The sequence below is a fragment of the Contarinia nasturtii genome, unplaced genomic scaffold, assembly GCF_009176525.2.
Source record: "Contarinia nasturtii isolate CC-2019 unplaced genomic scaffold, AAFC_CNas_1.1 Cnas_scaffold_350, whole genome shotgun sequence".
NCBI lineage: Eukaryota > Metazoa > Arthropoda > Insecta > Diptera > Cecidomyiidae > Contarinia > Contarinia nasturtii.
The window spans coordinates 1,051,196-1,069,212 of NW_022197705.1; the positions used below are offsets into that span (position 1 = coordinate 1,051,196).

Genomic DNA, 18,017 nt, shown 5'->3' on the forward strand with positions numbered 1-18,017 from the left:
CGTGTTACCACAGTAGTTTATTCATAATAGCTATTCCATTGACCAATGACCGTCATAATATTTTGAATTGAGCTAACGAATCAAATGTTAGTATTTGCGCAATGTCTTGGAAAAAAAATGCCACTTTATACAACCTATAATTATATTTTATTAATATTTTTATGAAGTCTCACTTTTAATTACATTGTATTTAAATGAAAAACATATAAACTACATTTCGTTTGATTGTTCACTACCATAATCATTTCATTTTCATATATTTTTCTATGTGGGTACTCTTGTTTTTGTTGCCAAGATAAATAATTGAATGGTGTTTAATTTTTATGAAATTTAAGATTTTTAAATAATTATTTAAAATATTGAAAAAGCGAATTTCAAAAAAGCATCCCCAAATGCATGAGGTTATATATAAACAGAATATCGAATGCACTATTTTGATTTGTCTTATATATCGGTGTTATGCGTCAAAGTCTCATCGTTAAGTTGGTAAATACTGTCTATCTCTCATCTTATTTTATTTGAGTGTGTATGTTTCTGATACATTTTGTACATTTATTTTAACGGTATATAATAATCATAATTATAATGTATATATTTTATTTCATTTTATTTGCTAAAAATTCATACATTCAGAATGCATTAACACACCAAAATAGTATTGTGTATTTTATTTAATGTCGAATATCGATGAGATTCGTAATGCAATAATAATTTGCCGCATGTGGGGGAAGGATCGCAAAAAATGTTTTGTTTTGATTGAAATCAACAAATCTGAAACCATTTTTGTCACTTTACATTCTTTTAGACCAATGCACAAACCCGAAAATTTGCTTCCAAAAAGATAGTCATCATCAGTTTTTCTTATAATTTCAATTTAAAAAATAAACACTTTGATACCTACAATATATTCAATCAAATGTTCAAAAATAGCTATTTCACACAAATTAAAATGAACATTGACAAAGATAAGACGATTTTAAAAAAGATATCATAACATATTTAAATAGATTATGTGTAGTCATAGCCAAACTGCGTATTACAATTAAAGGTCATTTATAAGTAAAAATATCTAAATCTCAGAATTATCTGATTTTATCTGTGTAGTGTACACAGAGTGTAACATAAAGCCACCGCAGTCTGTCACAGTAGCCTATGAATACGAATTCATGTATAACAAATTGGGGGAAAAAATTTCGTGTTTGCTTGTATGTACTGTACTAAAGCGGGAAAAAAAACATTGGTTTAGAGATTCTCCATTTGCTTCTGTTCTAATTGATTTGGACAAATGGTTAACGATTATGAGGATCATCTGGATTGACATGAACTAGCTAAAGACATGGCAGATATGCCGGACTGGAGATTTGACATCGACCCTTTGTAATTTTCCGAAGATAATACTTCAAAGAAGAACATCAACTGAGCCGGTATATCACATGTAGATGGACAAATCCATTGCAATACATAGCTACCGGTGTGCGATAAAACGTGCGATCCCTGAAAATTAAAATTAAAAACGAAAAGAGATGGGATATTAGCTAAGAAGATATCATATTATGAAAATATTTCTCACCTGAACACTCTCTTTCTGATGGCAGTCAAGTGTCGGTTCGACACGGAAATAATCCTTCTCCTGCACGAACCCATCTGATTCGAAAATTGAACATAGCTTATCTGCAATAGACAAAACAATGATATTATTATTATTATTTATGTTTTTATCTCTTAGCTAGTTTTAAATTCATTTGGATGCAATAGATCACCTGGAACAGTTAACAAAGGTTTGTTCGTTCGATAAACGGTAAACTTGAGATTGCTGCGCAAAACATCAAAGTCCCAAGTCAGAATTGAATGGGGATCGTTATTTTTGATGACAACTTCATGAACTTGACCCGGTTTCAAGTCAACCGATTGATAAATGTGATGTCCATCATGTGTCGGCGAACCGATACCTTCTTCATCGCTCAGTGACTTATATAAAGACTTTGGAACAATTCCACCCTCGTGTAACAAGGTCTATTATTAAAAAAATGATTAGTTATCAAATGGACATCTTTAGGAAATGAAAGAAAAAATCATATCAAAACGATGAAAAAAAAAGAAACAGCAAACTGGTTCTAGCAGATGATTAAAACGAAATCTTGCAAAAGTGAGATATCAACTGAACTAAATTAAAAAGGGAAAAAGCTGTTGTTCTCAGCAAATTTACAACACCTCCACAGTTACAAGTAGTGTGTGTATGTGATGAAATCTGAACTTCATTGTCGCTATATACTGGAAACGTTACTACCGTGCAAAGCAATCGATTTGTTGTGCCTCTGATGAAAATTTATGACAAACGATAACGTAAGGAAAATGAACCAGTCTGGTCCATAAACAGTTTCGTACAATGATGTAAATTGATTGATGAGTGATAAAATCAAATTCAATGGTCTCCAGTGGAATATCATGTCTTGTTTTTCAATTTCGTGACTTATTTCTGTATGTGCAGCACACACAACATCAAACTTTTTTTTTCTGGGTGGGAAACACTAAAAATCATGGCTTGCAAATGAGATTGTATCCCACTAATAACAGTAATGAACATAGCGACATCGTGAACGATTTTAAATTAACGGTCAATAATTGTGTGATAGTATTTAAATATTGTGAATGTGATTTACCGTTCTGAATTTCTCTAAGCCTGAAGTTCTATATATATTTTAAATGAATGAAAAAAATGACGTTTTTATTTTTTATACAACACACACACATGCCTCAACAGAACTCAACGCACCATGATTGTGATATTGTAATGTATATATGTGTTTAAACAAACAAAATTGATTGATATTTTTGCTTTGCGGGCAATATGAGCGATAAAAATTATACATTTAATTTGAGTCTTCTTACACATTGGCATGGTATGAAATAGCAACGTGTGTATAAATGTATCGGCACCGGATCCATTGCTTTTGTGGAAATGTTATGCTAAAAACAATTGGTATTTCTTCGTTTGATTAGAGAAACATTGAATTGGAATGTAGTGGTTTCACATTTATAGAATTTAAATTGTTAATTTTTTCCTTTCATTTGTGTTTGAGTTTTTTCTTATATTTTTAGTCAATGATAACATTCAGAGAGATTAAATGACATTAGACACACTATGTATTGAAATAAAATACTTTAACTTACTGGGCAAGGTCCACCTAGAAAATTTAAAAATAAAAATATATTAATATTTTTTTTTTAAATAAAAATGTTGTTTTTTTATTTAATTACCAAGAAAGTCGGGTAGTATCCCCGAATCGATGTAATGTTCCAAGCCATCGTTTATATTGACACAGTCTGGGCCACCATAAAATAAGAACTTTGAGCGAGTATTTTCATCTGAAACGAAGCAGTTTATCAAAAAGGAATTTTATCCACGTTCATAGAATATAAAACCGAAAAAAAGTCAAGGCAATACTTACGTATGAATGTACTGACTATAGTCCATGCGATGGGAAATACACGTGGTGCTCTCACAATGAACACTCTGCCTAATGTTTCTGGATAATTTTTCTCCACAGTTTCGATGATTTTGAGTAGCGCTTTTACGCCAGGCCGCCATAAATGACGCATCGATAAACCTTCCAAATCGCATAACAGACTCCAATTGGTAACGGCTTTCCCAGTTTTATTCGATGCTTGTTCAATCAATTGCAAACCTTCTTCACAAATATGCAGTGCATGTTTTAAAAGAACTTCCTCGCCGATAGATTTCAACAATCCTTTAACATCCAAATGTCCCAATCGCAGTATGTAAATTGGACAATTTTGTTTATCGGTTTGATGCCAAGCGCCCAAAAAGTATTTCGTAATCACTGGTGGTGCTTTGTATTCGTTGAGCATTTGATCGATATTATTTTCTTCACGCCATTTCAACGATTCTTGTAGCATTTGCAGAGATTTATCCACATTAAAATCTCGAGCACGTAAAAATCGTAGAAGAGTTGAGTACGATGGTACCGGTTGTGTGCCAGCTAATGACTCTTTTATCTTATCATGAAGTTGTAATAATTTTGACTCTTGCATTGGTTCCATCGATCCTAAATGTTTCAGTATGTAATCACCGTCGAGCATTTCACTATATTCTGATACGGATGGTTTGCGCGAACAACCGCCATTCTCTTCGGCATCGTCACCATTTTCATCGATTTCAGATGATGCTGGCCAACGATCAACATGTGTGATGCCCTCATTTTTCAATTCTTCAATGAAATACTCAATGATTTCGCGACCTTTCAACGTCGTTTGTGTATACTGTTTCATGCCAATCTTTTCGATGGAATGTTCAAATCCAAAAAAGTTTTTTATATCCAATGTGGCCGTTTGATCGAAGCACGTCCAATCTGGATTCTCCGGATGCGCATAATAACGGCATCGTTCAAATATTTCAACTTTCGATGCATACGTTTCATTCACCGCTTCAATGTTCAGCGAACGTGCTCGCATATCAAGAAAATTATTTTGTATAAAGAATACATGATCCAATCCGATTGCTTTCTTCAAAAGGTATGGCGCATCAACGGCTAATTTACAACGACGACTCGTATTTTTTATTGCTCCACCATCTTTGATCTCTTCTTCGATTATAGAACAATCCAGCACGATGGGCATTTGAGGACATTTTGGGAACCTTCGTTCATACGCCTGTACTCGAGAAAAAAATAAATATATTATAAACAGAAGAATGTACTGTGCATGTCTTAATCGATACATTCTAATATCAAGGTTGTGTAAATTACGAAAAAAGTGAACGGTGGTCGGCGTTTGTCATTAAAAAAAGAACATTTAAATATCGGAAATAGCACATTCAGCCCACTCATAGACAAACATAGCAAAGACATTTGTGGTGTAATACGTTCGAACTTTAATGGCCTTATTATTTTCCATCTCCATTTAACGATTGAGAGTCCAATCGCAGTAAAATGTTAAAGAAACACTAAACTAAAAATAGATGTCAAACAAAAACACTTTGTCACAGGTAATGCTCCCCTTGCCATAATCAAATGTCACGCATTATGTTCAACACAGTGAACGTGAAATCAATTTTCCAGCCAGATCAAAATCAATTAAAAATTATGTGTTGATATTAGATACAAGTTGGCTCAATGCTTATTTATAATTTATGAATCATAAACATATGCGTTGATTAATCGCATAAGGACCATATCGAATCTATGACACAATCGGTTAAATGCATTTGAAAGCAAAAAAAAAAACAGAAAACGGAATGAACCTGTTGTACTAGCAATGGCGATAGTATTATAAATAATATTCGTAATCATAGTGAATACCTAACCATGGCCAGACTGCCACCCAAAGATAATATTGAAATTTAATTCGTGTCGTGTATTTACAATAGAAATAATCGCATTTGGACATTGTTTCCGCTACTTCCTATGTATTATCTATGAGTTGGTTAAATATTGTTATGGTTATCAAAAAAAGTGTTTATTTGTCTTCTTTCTTTTGATAGAGAACAATCAAAAGAAACAAAACAAATCAATTAAAATCACAGATTGAAGCGACTTTGTCCTGTTATACATTACTAAAGATGAAATGAATAATCTAGTGAACAAAACGAATTTATTCGTTTCTAATGTGGTTCAATTATCAGACACAAAGTACACCAAATCGATGAATGTCATGAAACCAGCCCACGGCAAATTATTGATTGCCTGTCAATTTGGAAAAAGAAGTGGGAGTAAAACAAGAATCAGCGCATATTTAATTTTGTATTTCGTTAATTATTTACACTTGTTTTACCGATAACGATAGCATCGTAAATTCAAACGACTGGCGATTCAACCACAATCGAAACACAACCACGATGGATATTTTTAACGCTTGTGTTACAACTGCTAACATTCTATTTTATTTACCGAACAAATAATATCGATCTTAATGCCACTGTGAATGGCAAGAGTAACGTGTCTTTCAGATGGTTCCAAATGGATGGACAGTCACTGGAAAATGAAATGATTTCTGTATATTTTAGTGAATGTAAAACCTTCATAAACTTTTTCCATGAGTAAATAGAATTTGTTGTTATTTTGTTATCATACTTGTCATTGGTTTTTTGCTCATTTGTTCATACACAAATGCTTGTGGAATCTATTGGCATGAAAATGAAGATAAGGTCGTGGGATAGTGGACCGGAAAAATTCGCATAAAGTACTTATCTTTTGGGAAAATAAAAAATAAATTATTTCTACAGATAACAATCGTATAAATCGTAAAATGTGGCATGTTTAGTGCGTTCAATGGACCAAAGTACATAAAAATCTAGAGGGCAATAAATGTTGAATAAAATCTGATGATATTTGCAGAATTCGACAGCGATATGATTACTTTTAATTGAGGAGGAGTCATGTATGAGAAGGAAAAAACCAGTTTTGAAATATTTCAAGTTTTGATTTCAGCGCACTATGCATGAACCGCGAATAAATACGTCGAGCCGTTGAAATTGATGATTTTTATTACGACTCTTGTGTGATTATCAACTCTAATGAGCAAATTAGATTCCAACAGCAACATTTCAATACTTCAATTCAATATTTTAATTTGTATATCAGAAAACTCTTGTAATAAGGAGAATTGTTGCATACGAAGCACAAAATAGTTTCGCTTAATTATTCATAAATTTTATCTGTCAAAGGACAAGGTTACAAATGTTTATCGTCAATTCAAACGGTGAACTCATATTAAATGAAATTCGTTGTAGAATGAACAGAAATCATGTATATGTCAAAATCACACAATCACACGCCAATAATAATTGCTTCAATAGAATAATATTTGAATTCCGGAAATGTGATTTTCTTCTTTTTCGGCGGGATTCATAAAAAAATGAATCTCATAAACTCAATAAGCAACATAATATTGCACAAAATACGAAAAATTCAAGGTGAACTAGTTAACGCATTAAAAGAACACATCCATCGCAACGTAAGAGAATCTATTTCAATATATGTATGATTGTATATGTAACATATACATTGGAATGTTCGAATATAAATAACAAACGCGTCGACAGAACGTGTGACCATAAAGCAGAAACTAAAGAGCTTCTATCGTGAATAAACAGCTGATTTAAATAGACAAACAAAATTTCTCTGTTTCTTCGTCACAGTCAGCAATACTGTATGCAAGAGAAACGACTGGAGCTAAAAATGGAAGTGGATGTGCCTGTGCATATGTGGCGAAATAAAACTGACGTAAAAATACATTGCTTAGTTAATCGACTAAAGTACTCCATAATAAATGAAATGCGAGCACCTCACATGATATGGATATCGAGACAAAGTCACTACGGAAATGTTATTGAATGCGATTCGAAAATGAGAAACGATAATCATTTTTTTCAATATGTGGTTAAGCTGGTTTTATGTTTCATGATGTGGGAGAATGATTTATAAGAAAACCATACCAAAATATAAATTGTCTGGAACGTAGAAAAAATATAATTAAATATTCATAAAAATTATGTGTGTATCGATTTTCGATTCCTGAATTTGTACGGAACAAAAATGCAACTGGGCATATTAAACGAAATCGGTAAGGTTTGCACTCTAAAATTGTTTTTTTTTTTTAAAGCTCGATTGCAACAAGTGAACTGTGACCGTGAGCCATGGCTCTGTGCATTTTCTGTGTATGTTATTGCCCGTATTCTTCGCGCAAGCATGCAAACACGTAATTTAATCGAGCCGATTGAATAATGTATATTTCTTTGAGCTTGATTTAATATTACCGTTACAAGAGTTAATCCACACAAATTACTAAGCAAACCCTGTGACAGAAACTGTGTGTATGCATTGAAGACGTTGATTACGATGTTGGAAAGAAAATATCTATTATTCAATAATTTCCAATCAAAGCAAAGAATTTATTAATTAAACAAAAGAAAAATCAACATATATGATTTGTTATGTTTTGAATTAACTTCATGACTCGTGCACTAAATTTGTTTGGAATGTTTTCGATTGTCATTGTGCCAATTAAGTGTTGAGCATTTGAAGTGATTGTTCGATAATAATTGGCCCGTATAAATACACGAAACCCCGATCCATTTAAATTGTTTATTAAAGTTAAATCAAAATTATTTATATTTATTAGGAAAAACAACACAATGAATAAAAATATGTTACCTTCATCACCAGTTCGAAAGGATACTTATAAACTCTGACTGGACTTTGGAATTTTTGCACCATTTTTATAAAATTCCCTTGCTATCGATTCTGGTTTAATTTGTTTAATTATATGTTGTCGGTATTGCGAACAACGATTATTTCGAGATTGCACTTGAAAATTATGAAATTTAGTTTGCCTTGGAATTATTTACGTTTTAAAATACTTTTAGAAATTTATAAAATACAACGCACACGATAATTTTTTTCTATTCACTAGAATACTTATTACTTCGATATAAATTTTTTTCTGATGAGATTCGTTGGATCATTCACTCTGTTGGTAATGTTTCGTCTCGCCTTATTTGCAAAATTCAATAGAAAATACTGCAATTTATGAGATAGAAATGAATCAGAATAAATTATTCCGATTAAATTTTGATTTGTTGAATTTTAAAAAGACATTTATAAGCTTTTTTCTTTTATTTATATTTTTTTCACATCGAGACGTAGTGCAACCATTGTTTTCATGTTGCACCTAATTTTCCAACTGTGAATGTCAATCGGAGTCACTGTTGGTTTATTGTAATGTATTCTATTGCTTATTCAGATTTCAACATTTCATTTTTCGATCGACAGTGCGCAGTTTGTCGATGTGTTTGCGTCTCAATACATACATACATTTTTTTTGCTCGACTTTGAATGAGAATTTGTCAGATGTCTGAATCGGTTCATTGTTTTGTTACGAACAAAAAATGGAGAGCGTTCTTCGGACGACCGAATTCACAGCTGTTGTGTTGTACAATATGTCGTGATAATCACGAGTAAAAATTACCAACCGTACTCCACTGTTATTTATATCGTGTTGTGTCGTGTCGTGTCGTGTAACTTTGAAAATACAAATTTACAAATACGTCCGTTACGTAGCGCTATGGGTATTGAATGCCCATATTCGAATTGTAAATTTTTTTTAAAGACGTATATTTTGTTTTATGGATTAGTTTCTTTATTTCTTTTGATTATGTATGGAAACAAGATGACATTTGTATTCTTTTGTATTATTTGTAGCAAACGGTTGGTCTTCATTTGTTTCTGTGCATAATTTGCATTCGTAGAGGAATCTACCTGGGTGCTTATTGGTATTGATTACGTGTTTTCGCAAATTTTCCTGAAAAAGCACATTTAAAAAACGTTAAATCACAATAAATGTAAATGGCACGAATTAATATTGAATATATCTTACCGGATTATTTGAGACATAATCACAATGTGGGCACTGATATGGTTTCTCACCGGTGTGCGTGCGAATATGCCGTTTTAAATGACTTGAAATTTTTGTACGAAAGTCACAATGTGGACACAACAACTGAATGACATCTGTTTGATGCTGAGACTTGATGTGTCTGAAATGAATATTTTTTTATTCGAGCCAAAATAGATTGATAATTTTCTAATCAAACCTGTTGAGTAATGCGTTCGTTTTTGTTCTATAATCACAATTTTCCACGGTGCAGCAATAGTTCTTTTCATTCGAGTGGGTGCTTTTATGAACTCGTAATTCAGCTGCACTTCGTCCGCTAAATAAGCAATTTTGTTCCGGGCATTTGAAACTTCTAACGGTTATCATCTCACGATGACAATGCATGTGTTGTTCAAGCAAACTCCTGCGAAGAAAAAAATATTTTTTTTTTCAACAAATGAATCCTTTTAATAGTTATATAAAAATTGATGAGCACATAAATGCTATCTCAAAGGATTATGTCACATAAAGATCGTGTGCAAATGAATGACGAATTCCCGAAAAATTCAAAATGATATGTATTTCAAAGAAATGGAGAGGAATGTTAAATGAACCGAAAAAAACTCCATCAAAGGATAAAGCTTTTGTTATGTGCATATTAGTTGCCATTTTGATCAGATATTAAAAGGAGAAAAAAAACATATTTTCGTAAAAACGAATGTATACTACAGCATCGGATAAAAAAAGAATAGATAAATAACATTTTGGGTCGGTTGGTAACGTTCTATGTGTATTGAAACACGATATTCAGACTAAACCTATTTTATGCGTATTATATTATTCGTTACAGGGTGGCCAAAAATAATATAATTTTGTTTTAACTTACAAACTAAAGTAACCTGTGAAAAACCATGTCATTGAAATTTGTGACAGATGTCTTTTTTTGCATTTTGATTCGAATGACGTTAAAGTAATCTTAAATCAGTTAATATTGTACACCCTATGTCAACCTAGCTATTTTGTCGAACTAAAAAGGTCAATTCGTAGCATTCTTTTTATTTATGTTTAAATACACTTTTTGCTTGTGCGCTCATGCTAAATTTATTCGCCGACAAATATATTGCCTTTTGTTTTTCCTTCAATTTATGAGATTTGTTCGTGACGATTATTTTTTTTGATTATTATTTTGATTACTATGAAAAAAAATAAACCAACATACATGACAATGTCATGACATCATAAGATGTTTACATAGATTGAGTGGTAAAAAAGTTCAATAGACATTCCTTTGGAATGTTTTTTAATGTACTTATTATAATAGATACATGGGCTTTTTTTTATAAACAACAAAATAAATTAAGAAAAAAAAAAGAAATTATAAATGGGCAAAAAGTAACATGTTTTTCAAAGCAATATTTTCGAATACATTACAACAAATTTAAAAATATTTGGGTATTTGAATGCCAACCACTCAAAAAATTCGAAAACAACAGCACGCAAAATTCAAAAAATTTGATTAAAAAATGAATTTCTTTAATTCATGTGTCGAGGAGCATATTGCTACACAAAATCGTAAATTGAGCATTTTCATCTGAGCGGGTTAGAGTGCTAACCACCGGAAAATTCTTTTATAATTACATTTTACTGACCAATAAACAAGTTGTAGCCATACTAATGACTGTATGTATCTCGCACATGTATTTTTTTTCTCCTCCAACAGAAATTACATGGACAATGCGTGGATTGAAATCAGCCGTTGTCTTTAACAGAGCCGGATAGTGGTATTTTTGAATTTAAACGTATTGCAAAAATGACATACTAAATGAAGGGAAATCTGAGTGTGAGATCAACGGTCGAAATTTCAAACAAAAAAGATAGACTAAAAATATTCAACACAATTTGATAGTAAAAATTGCAAAATACAAATCGTATAATTAAAACCGTCTATTACCGTATCAATTTTTAAAAAGAATTATATTTTTGTTTTCAATTTCGGACGCTTTTTGTGATTTGATTTCTTTGCATGGACATCAATGTTCATCAAAAACATTCTTTTATTCAAGTAATAAAAGACCACGATGCAAGTTCTTCTTGTATCTTTGTCTCCTTGTCTCATTTCCTTTGCTTTTGTTGCATAAAAAAAACTTAAGGATGGAAACATCTCACCCAGAAGATAAAGTTTTGAACAATATTTTGTAATTCAGATTCGTGTTTCTATCCACTATTTGCATTGGATCCGTATTTTAATTTGGCTATTGTGCATTCGGTCATTGTTGCAAGTTAAACTTTTGTTTAAACATCAAGAGATTCGTTCTTTGCGCATTCAATGTTGTCTATACTTCACAAAAATGTGCCATGTACAGAGGGAGAGAGAAAACGATAGAGAAATACAGAGAGAGGAGGATGGAAGGTGAGGAGGGTTCATTTCATAAGCATGCAGGCAATGGAAATTTTGATATTCGCTTTTATGCATGGAATTTTCCATTTTGACGATTGCACGGGAATTTAAAGTTTTTCAAGTTTCACTGTTTTCGTTGTCTTTGCCACTTCTGTGCGTTATTATCATTATTCCTCTTTTCGTTTTTCTCTTTTTCTTCATTTCAATTTTTTTCTACGTTATGTTTGCTCTTCACGTTACGGCTGCAGCTTTTTCTATTTGCGACATTATTTTTCATCCTCTGTATTTAACTCTTTGCGTTTTATGTTTTGTCCATTCCACTGCTGTCGCTGTCCTCTTTCTCGCTGTTTTCAATTCGAGTTTTTTTTTCGGGTGTGATGCCGAATACCTACTTGAACTGTGTTCCCTTTATTTTGTTTAACCTGACGTATTCACAATTCAGATCATTTCATACAATGAGATTCTTTTCTGTAGTCATTTTGGTCCTTTGGCGTTTGAGCTGTATGTGAGTACTACTATATGGCGCATACAAAAGAAGAATGAATGAGAGAGAGAAAGAAAGCATACACTGTAGCATACTCAATAATGGGTGTATGTGGCACTGGCATTGGCACTGGCACGTTCGCTTTTATTCAGCTTTTCAGTTTTTCAACTTGGCGACTTGCATGAGATGTGATTCTCTGTGTGTTTCTGTGTCGCATGGAATGGGTGGTATGATATTGTAAGTGCAACGAATAGACTATTTGGAGTTTGGACTAACGAAAATGCCATCGTAAGCGCGAAGAATTTCGACCACATAAATAAATGTATTGTGCGAATTGGACTTTTTTTTTCAGTTTAGCTCTTTTCTCCTGCATGTGTGCATAGTGTATATGATTGTTGTTTGGCGTACTTAAAATTTTTACATAAATTCTTATTCTTTATTTATGAACGTTAAATGTGTACAGGAAGCCGCAACTGAATTTATATTTTATCTTGCTGATGCTCATGCTACTACTGTTTTTCCTATTTATCTTCGTTTTTTTCCTTCTCTCTTTCATTCATGCACCTCTTTTCGTTGTGTTCGTGCGAGCTTTTTCACATTTTTCTCTTTCTTCTTTACATATATGGATTTTCATAATGAATAGCCCTCGTGCCGTTTTCACAATCAACCGATGTCAACTACGAACGAATCCTCCGCGGCAAATAATAAAATAACGCAGAAAATAAACATAAAGACTACACCACAACAACGATGATACTCACAAATAATCGCACACTAAATGAAAGAAATGGACGAAGGCAGTTTTACAAAATCATCGCAAGTTTATATTCACCGGTTCAAATCTATCCCAATGAAAGAACCAATTTTGACTGTAACAAAATAGAAGCGGCCCAAAAAGTGCATTGCAAAAAAAAATCATTTATATACATATTAAAACCGGTTAATCCAATAGGAAAGAACTTTACCGAGCCCAACCGACACACAGTAAAAAAAGACACCAAACGACAATACACAAACACACATACACACTAACGACTGAAAACAAAAGAGACGAAGAAGAAGCGAGATTCGAGCATTTTGCAGGTATATTTCTTTTATTACTCTACAATCATAATCCCGATCTACAGACAATCCATTACACTGGTCGCTTCAGTTTTTATTTATTGTTGTTGTTATTTTCCATCCGTGTGATGGTATTGCATTGCTGCTGAAGCTCTTCTTTTCAATGGATAATTTTTAAAATAGCAAAAAAAAACAACAAAAACAAAAACAAAAAATTACAATTGCAATGGCTCTACAATGTATATTTTAAAATGTTGTAGCTGGAGAGCGTATAAAAGCGACATTGGATGCTAAAACACACGGTTGAAAAGGGTCAACGGAAAATTTTCGAAATTTATTCAATTTGACTGCAGCCATGGTGGAATGAGTGCTGAGCAAAGCCCTTCACTCACACGTACTTTTGTCTCCCATTTTTAAGTTATGGCCTGGCTTTTATATTTCCGGCTCTTTCTTAGTGTTATTCAGGGCTTACTTCGTTTTGTTTACATTTTGGTTATATTTTGCAAGCGTCCTAATTTATTACCGGTAGCGTGCAAATACTATCTCCGAAATATATTTTTGCATTCCAGTAATCGGGGCCGGTTGGCAGGAAAATAATTTTGTTTCATAGCTGCACGTGCAGATTTTGAAGTAGTTCACGCGAAAACTTACCCAATGATCTATGCAGTGCATTCAAGTGGCGAACGAATTTCCACACTCATTTGCTAACTCCACTCTCACTCATTGGACGCGCATCTCCAAATTAAAATCATACAAAGAGTTGGAATTCTCATGTTTTGGACAATGTGAATTTTGTGCATCATTGAAGTACATGCATATAACGGAGAGAATCGGCTATACAAATCCAATTGAACCAATTGGAAAGTTCGTTGCCTATCCAAAAAGAAAAAAAAAATCGGCTCACATTGCACTGGTGATCAAATGGTTTCGATCACATAAATATTGCTTATAAACCGAATGCATAAACCAAAATATACAATATAATTATGTTTCACTCCATGTTATACTTTTAGGATTTTGGAATTGTACTAAGCCGAGATTGGACATCGATGTGATGCATATGTTGGTGATAAAATGTCTCCGAATGCATATATGGAAAATGCAACACTGTTTGTTTGACAATAAGCAATGGGGGATCGTTTATTGGAATCAATTGAACACAATTTGAGTTGAAACATACACGAACACCTTTTTCGATGCAATAAGATTCGATTGTTAAATGACTATCGCTCAAGATGAATGGATTGTACGCATTTTAGTAATGGTCACACAGGTGATGCGATTCTTTTTCTGTTCGGTCTCTTCTTGCTTTTAGTTTAGCTGTATTCGGATGTTCGAAATTTGTACTGATACGACATCACCATCAATATTGTTGAGGGTTTATGCACATTTGAACCGAATAAATGTATTCAAAATTGTAAAATTATGGCAATCGCATGCGAAACAGCTACAAACTGCAATATGAAATAACACACATTTATTTTCGACATTTTCCAATATTGCCATGAAATGCCATATGTATTGGTTTGCCTTTGAATCGGTGTTCAAATTCAATCGATGTGCCGCCGACTAAAGTAAGGCAAGCATGCAAACCACGAACATTGTCTTCAAATTGATGATTTCGGAACGCAATGCAGTGACTATGGCATCATTCGGTGTGTGTAATTTGTTTAGAAGTCATTTGCGAATTTCACAAGTCAAATACCAATGTGCATGTGACAACAATATTCTTGCCTATGTTTTCGTTAACATTACGATTTCATTCCAAAATTACGGGTGTGGAGTACTGAATATAGAATTTAATAGTTATCAGCCTTGAATAACTGCACTTCCTAATTGCGTAATTGGAGGCGCGCCACATTAATGTATCTTTCCAACAAATAAATGAAATTTACTCCAGTGGAATACACCGATATTTTCAAATATTCTAAACCGAATGCGCATCGTCACACCATTTGTTAATGCCATATTTTTCGGTTCTATTATATCTTCGCCTGCAACTAGTATGAATTCCAAGTCGCTCTTTTTAAAACATTTTCGGAGCTGTTTTGAAGATTTACGAAGCAACATACGAAAAATTGTGTGGTAGCATGTGTTTTCATTCCGAAAATTATACACTTAAATGAGGCAAAAGCCAGCGCAAAGCGTGTGTATTACATCGACTCTTACGGCATGTTACAGACATAGAGAAGTGTTGTCCTTAATAAAGCAACAACACTTTGCTTCTGCTGTTCGATATGTGAAATTTTTGCCTGCTTTGCATGTTAATATAACGAATATGCTTGTGTGAACTTTGTGCCTGATGCATTCAGTGCATTAACAGTAATACATAATTCGTGTGTGTATGTTTTATAAGAATGTAAATTGCACAAGAGGCGAAAATGGACTTGATATTAAGTTCTTTGCATTTTGTTGGTTTGAGCAAGGAAAATTGCTTTCTGGCTTTTGAAAGCAATTTTGAAGCAATTTTCTTTAATTTTCTTTGTGAACGATGGTTAAAAGTGTTAAGCGTTGCTGTGCAATTTCTCGAGAAATGAAGTGTGTTTTCTTTAATCAATACATTTTTGTGACATTTCAATTTAAAAACATCAGCAATAATATGTTCGAGCTAACCTTATTGATATCTCTCAGTGTTCGAAGCAAAAAAAAAATAATGCATACTCTCTGGTGCAATGTATTGAATTTGTTGTGGCGCGAATGCTGGCTTTTGTTGAGATGCGTTAGCAAATATTTTGACATGCCACCGCAAACACTCACATACATAGATATTGGCTTAACATATGTTTTATATGTATATGCATATACACATATACTCGAGGCTAATACGCCAAGCTATTACCGACAAATTGCTACAAGCCATTTCGCCTAACTGGGCTTTAATTTTGAATTATTGAGACGGTTATCGTTTTCTCTGTGTATTATATTTTGGAAAATGTACGCATTACTCACAGCTAAATACTCAAATAAACTCACTCTCCATGAATGCACATAAACACGTTACTTTATTTAAATTTGAATCTATCTAGATATAAATGTGTTTTGGTGGCTCGTCTGTTAATTCTGATACCAGCCAAGTGGGAGCATCAAGTGAGCAACAGCAATCATACAATGTTCAAACGTGATATACCCATAACGTCATAACATGAACGAAACCAAGCGGCTAACTCTCTTTTCCTGTCTAGGCAAACAAAGCGACATCAACAGCAACAATACACAAATTGCCACGCATTGAGCATTGCACGCGTTCAATGGTTTTGTTATTGTTTCGGTTTCTCACAGAAGCAGTAGTAACAGCAGCGTGCACGCTTTGCTTGTATCAAATATATGTGCTAAATGAAATACACTAAAATGTGCTATAAAAACACCTAAATAACGGTAACACAACCAGTTACATGCAATATCAAACGATGAGCGGGAAAAAGGGACCACCAGCCAAAAAAAAATAATAAAAACAAGTGCAAAAAGGCAAAAAGACATACACACAAAAAAGTCTATATAATGTTGAGTATTAAATGCATGAGCACACTGTATTTTCGGTACTTAATTCGACAAGTATTTTATGTGGATGTGCGTCGGCTGCAAACGTATTTTATGCGTGTCGGTTAACGTTTGCAAAGTTGTGCACAACTTCATATTTTGTAGGATTGCGTTGAGTTTTCGTGTTTTATTTTTACTTTGTTACAGTGCTACGAACAAATTTAGAACTTTTCTTCTTCGATTACATTTCTTTGGCATGAGTATTTTTTTAATGTGGCCATCGTATGAATGAGTAAAAGAAATAAACAATACTTAAAACTTTTTAAAAACACATATTATAAAATGTTGCATTCAATGAAAAAGGGATGAAAGAGAATCGAACTTACTTTTTTCGAAATCTTTTCTCGCATATCGAACAACCAAACAATTGCTGTTCATTACTGTATGGCGACGATGAACTTTTCTGCTTTAATCGATTCGCCGCTGCCGTTGATGACGGCTTGTTCGGTTTGGATTTCTTCATCTTCAAATGAATGCGTTGAATGTGCTCTTTTAGATTGGCTTTGCGAGTAAATTTCATGTCACATTGATCGCATTTGAAAATTCGTTCATTCGTATGCATACGTAGGTGCATTCGAAGTGAATTTTTTCCAAATGTTCGATTACACATTGGACATGGCATTTTACTGTCATTACATATATTCCACTTATGCAGCATTTCATGAAATATACATTCGGCCTGGTATTGTGTTCTGTATTTAAAAAAAAAAAAAAAGAAAAAAAATTGGTCTACCTCTTTTTTTTTTGTTTTAAAAAATGTTTTACACGAACCGAAAATCACATTGTTTACAACCCCATAGAACTGAATGTTCGGCCTCACCCCTTGGGTCTTCGTCTAGATTCAATTCGGCCCCATGCTCAATGATCACATAATCATCTGGCACCAAAGACTCTACCGTCACAGATGTATCGACCGTCATTTGATCATTTTGCTGTGCAACTACCAATTTTGTCACTTCAACGTCTTGTGTAATATCAGTTATTATAGGCAACTCTAGAAGTGACATTGGATTTAAGCTATCGCTTTCATGGCACATATCCTCATTTGGAGTTCTATCATCCGTTTTGCACACTTTGTCGCGTATATGCCGACTTAACTCTTGTGGTAAAATAAACTTTTGTCCACAAAAATAACACCTGCAAATA

At 33.3% G+C, this 18,017-nt stretch overlaps 2 protein-coding genes across 3 annotated transcripts in view; both read right to left on the reverse strand.

Moving 5' to 3' along the window:
• Positions 1-478: 478 nt before the first annotated feature.
• On the reverse strand, positions 479-8,717 carry LOC116338086 (protein real-time). 2 transcript variants are annotated; one of them, XM_031763144.1, is made up of 8 exons: positions 8,172-8,717; positions 3,450-4,671; positions 3,259-3,366; positions 3,172-3,185; positions 2,890-2,967; positions 1,761-2,013; positions 1,571-1,671; positions 479-1,494 (listed from the first exon to the last, which is right to left on the reverse strand). In XM_031763144.1, the coding sequence occupies exons 1-8, from the start codon at positions 8,232-8,234 to the stop codon at positions 1,306-1,308; spliced, it is 2,028 nt and encodes a 675-aa protein (XP_031619004.1). In that variant the 5' UTR covers positions 8,235-8,717; the 3' UTR covers positions 479-1,305. The 2 variants fall into 2 exon arrangements, with proteins under 2 accessions (XP_031619004.1, XP_031619005.1); XM_031763145.1 differs by lacking the exon at positions 2,890-2,967 and having other exon boundaries at positions 8,172-8,716.
• Positions 8,718-9,156: 439 nt separating this feature from the next.
• The window catches only part of LOC116338241 (zinc finger protein 91), a 42,846-nt gene continuing 33,985 nt past the window's right edge, over positions 9,157-18,017 (reverse strand). The window contains exons 3-7 of the mRNA XM_031763371.1: positions 17,643-18,008; positions 17,198-17,563; positions 9,611-9,814; positions 9,394-9,553; positions 9,157-9,318 (exon numbers count right to left, since the gene is read on the reverse strand). Coding sequence (XP_031619231.1) covers positions 9,157-9,318; positions 9,394-9,553; positions 9,611-9,814; positions 17,198-17,563; positions 17,643-18,008 — 1,258 coding nt within the window. The remainder of the gene's footprint in view (positions 9,319-9,393; positions 9,554-9,610; positions 9,815-17,197; positions 17,564-17,642; positions 18,009-18,017) is intronic.

Coding starts and splice junctions, on each gene's coding strand:
- LOC116338086 (XM_031763144.1), bottom strand. CDS start 8,234: ATGGTGCAAAAATTCCAAAGTCCAGTCAGAGTTTATAAGTATCCTTTC. Junction 4,672..8,171: donor CTTTCGAACTGGTGATGAAG/GTAACATATTTT, acceptor TCTCGAGTACAG/GCGTATGAACGAAGGTTCCC. Junction 2,014..2,889: donor ATTTCATACCATGCCAATGT/GTAAGAAGACTC, acceptor TTTTAATAATAG/ACCTTGTTACACGAGGGTGG.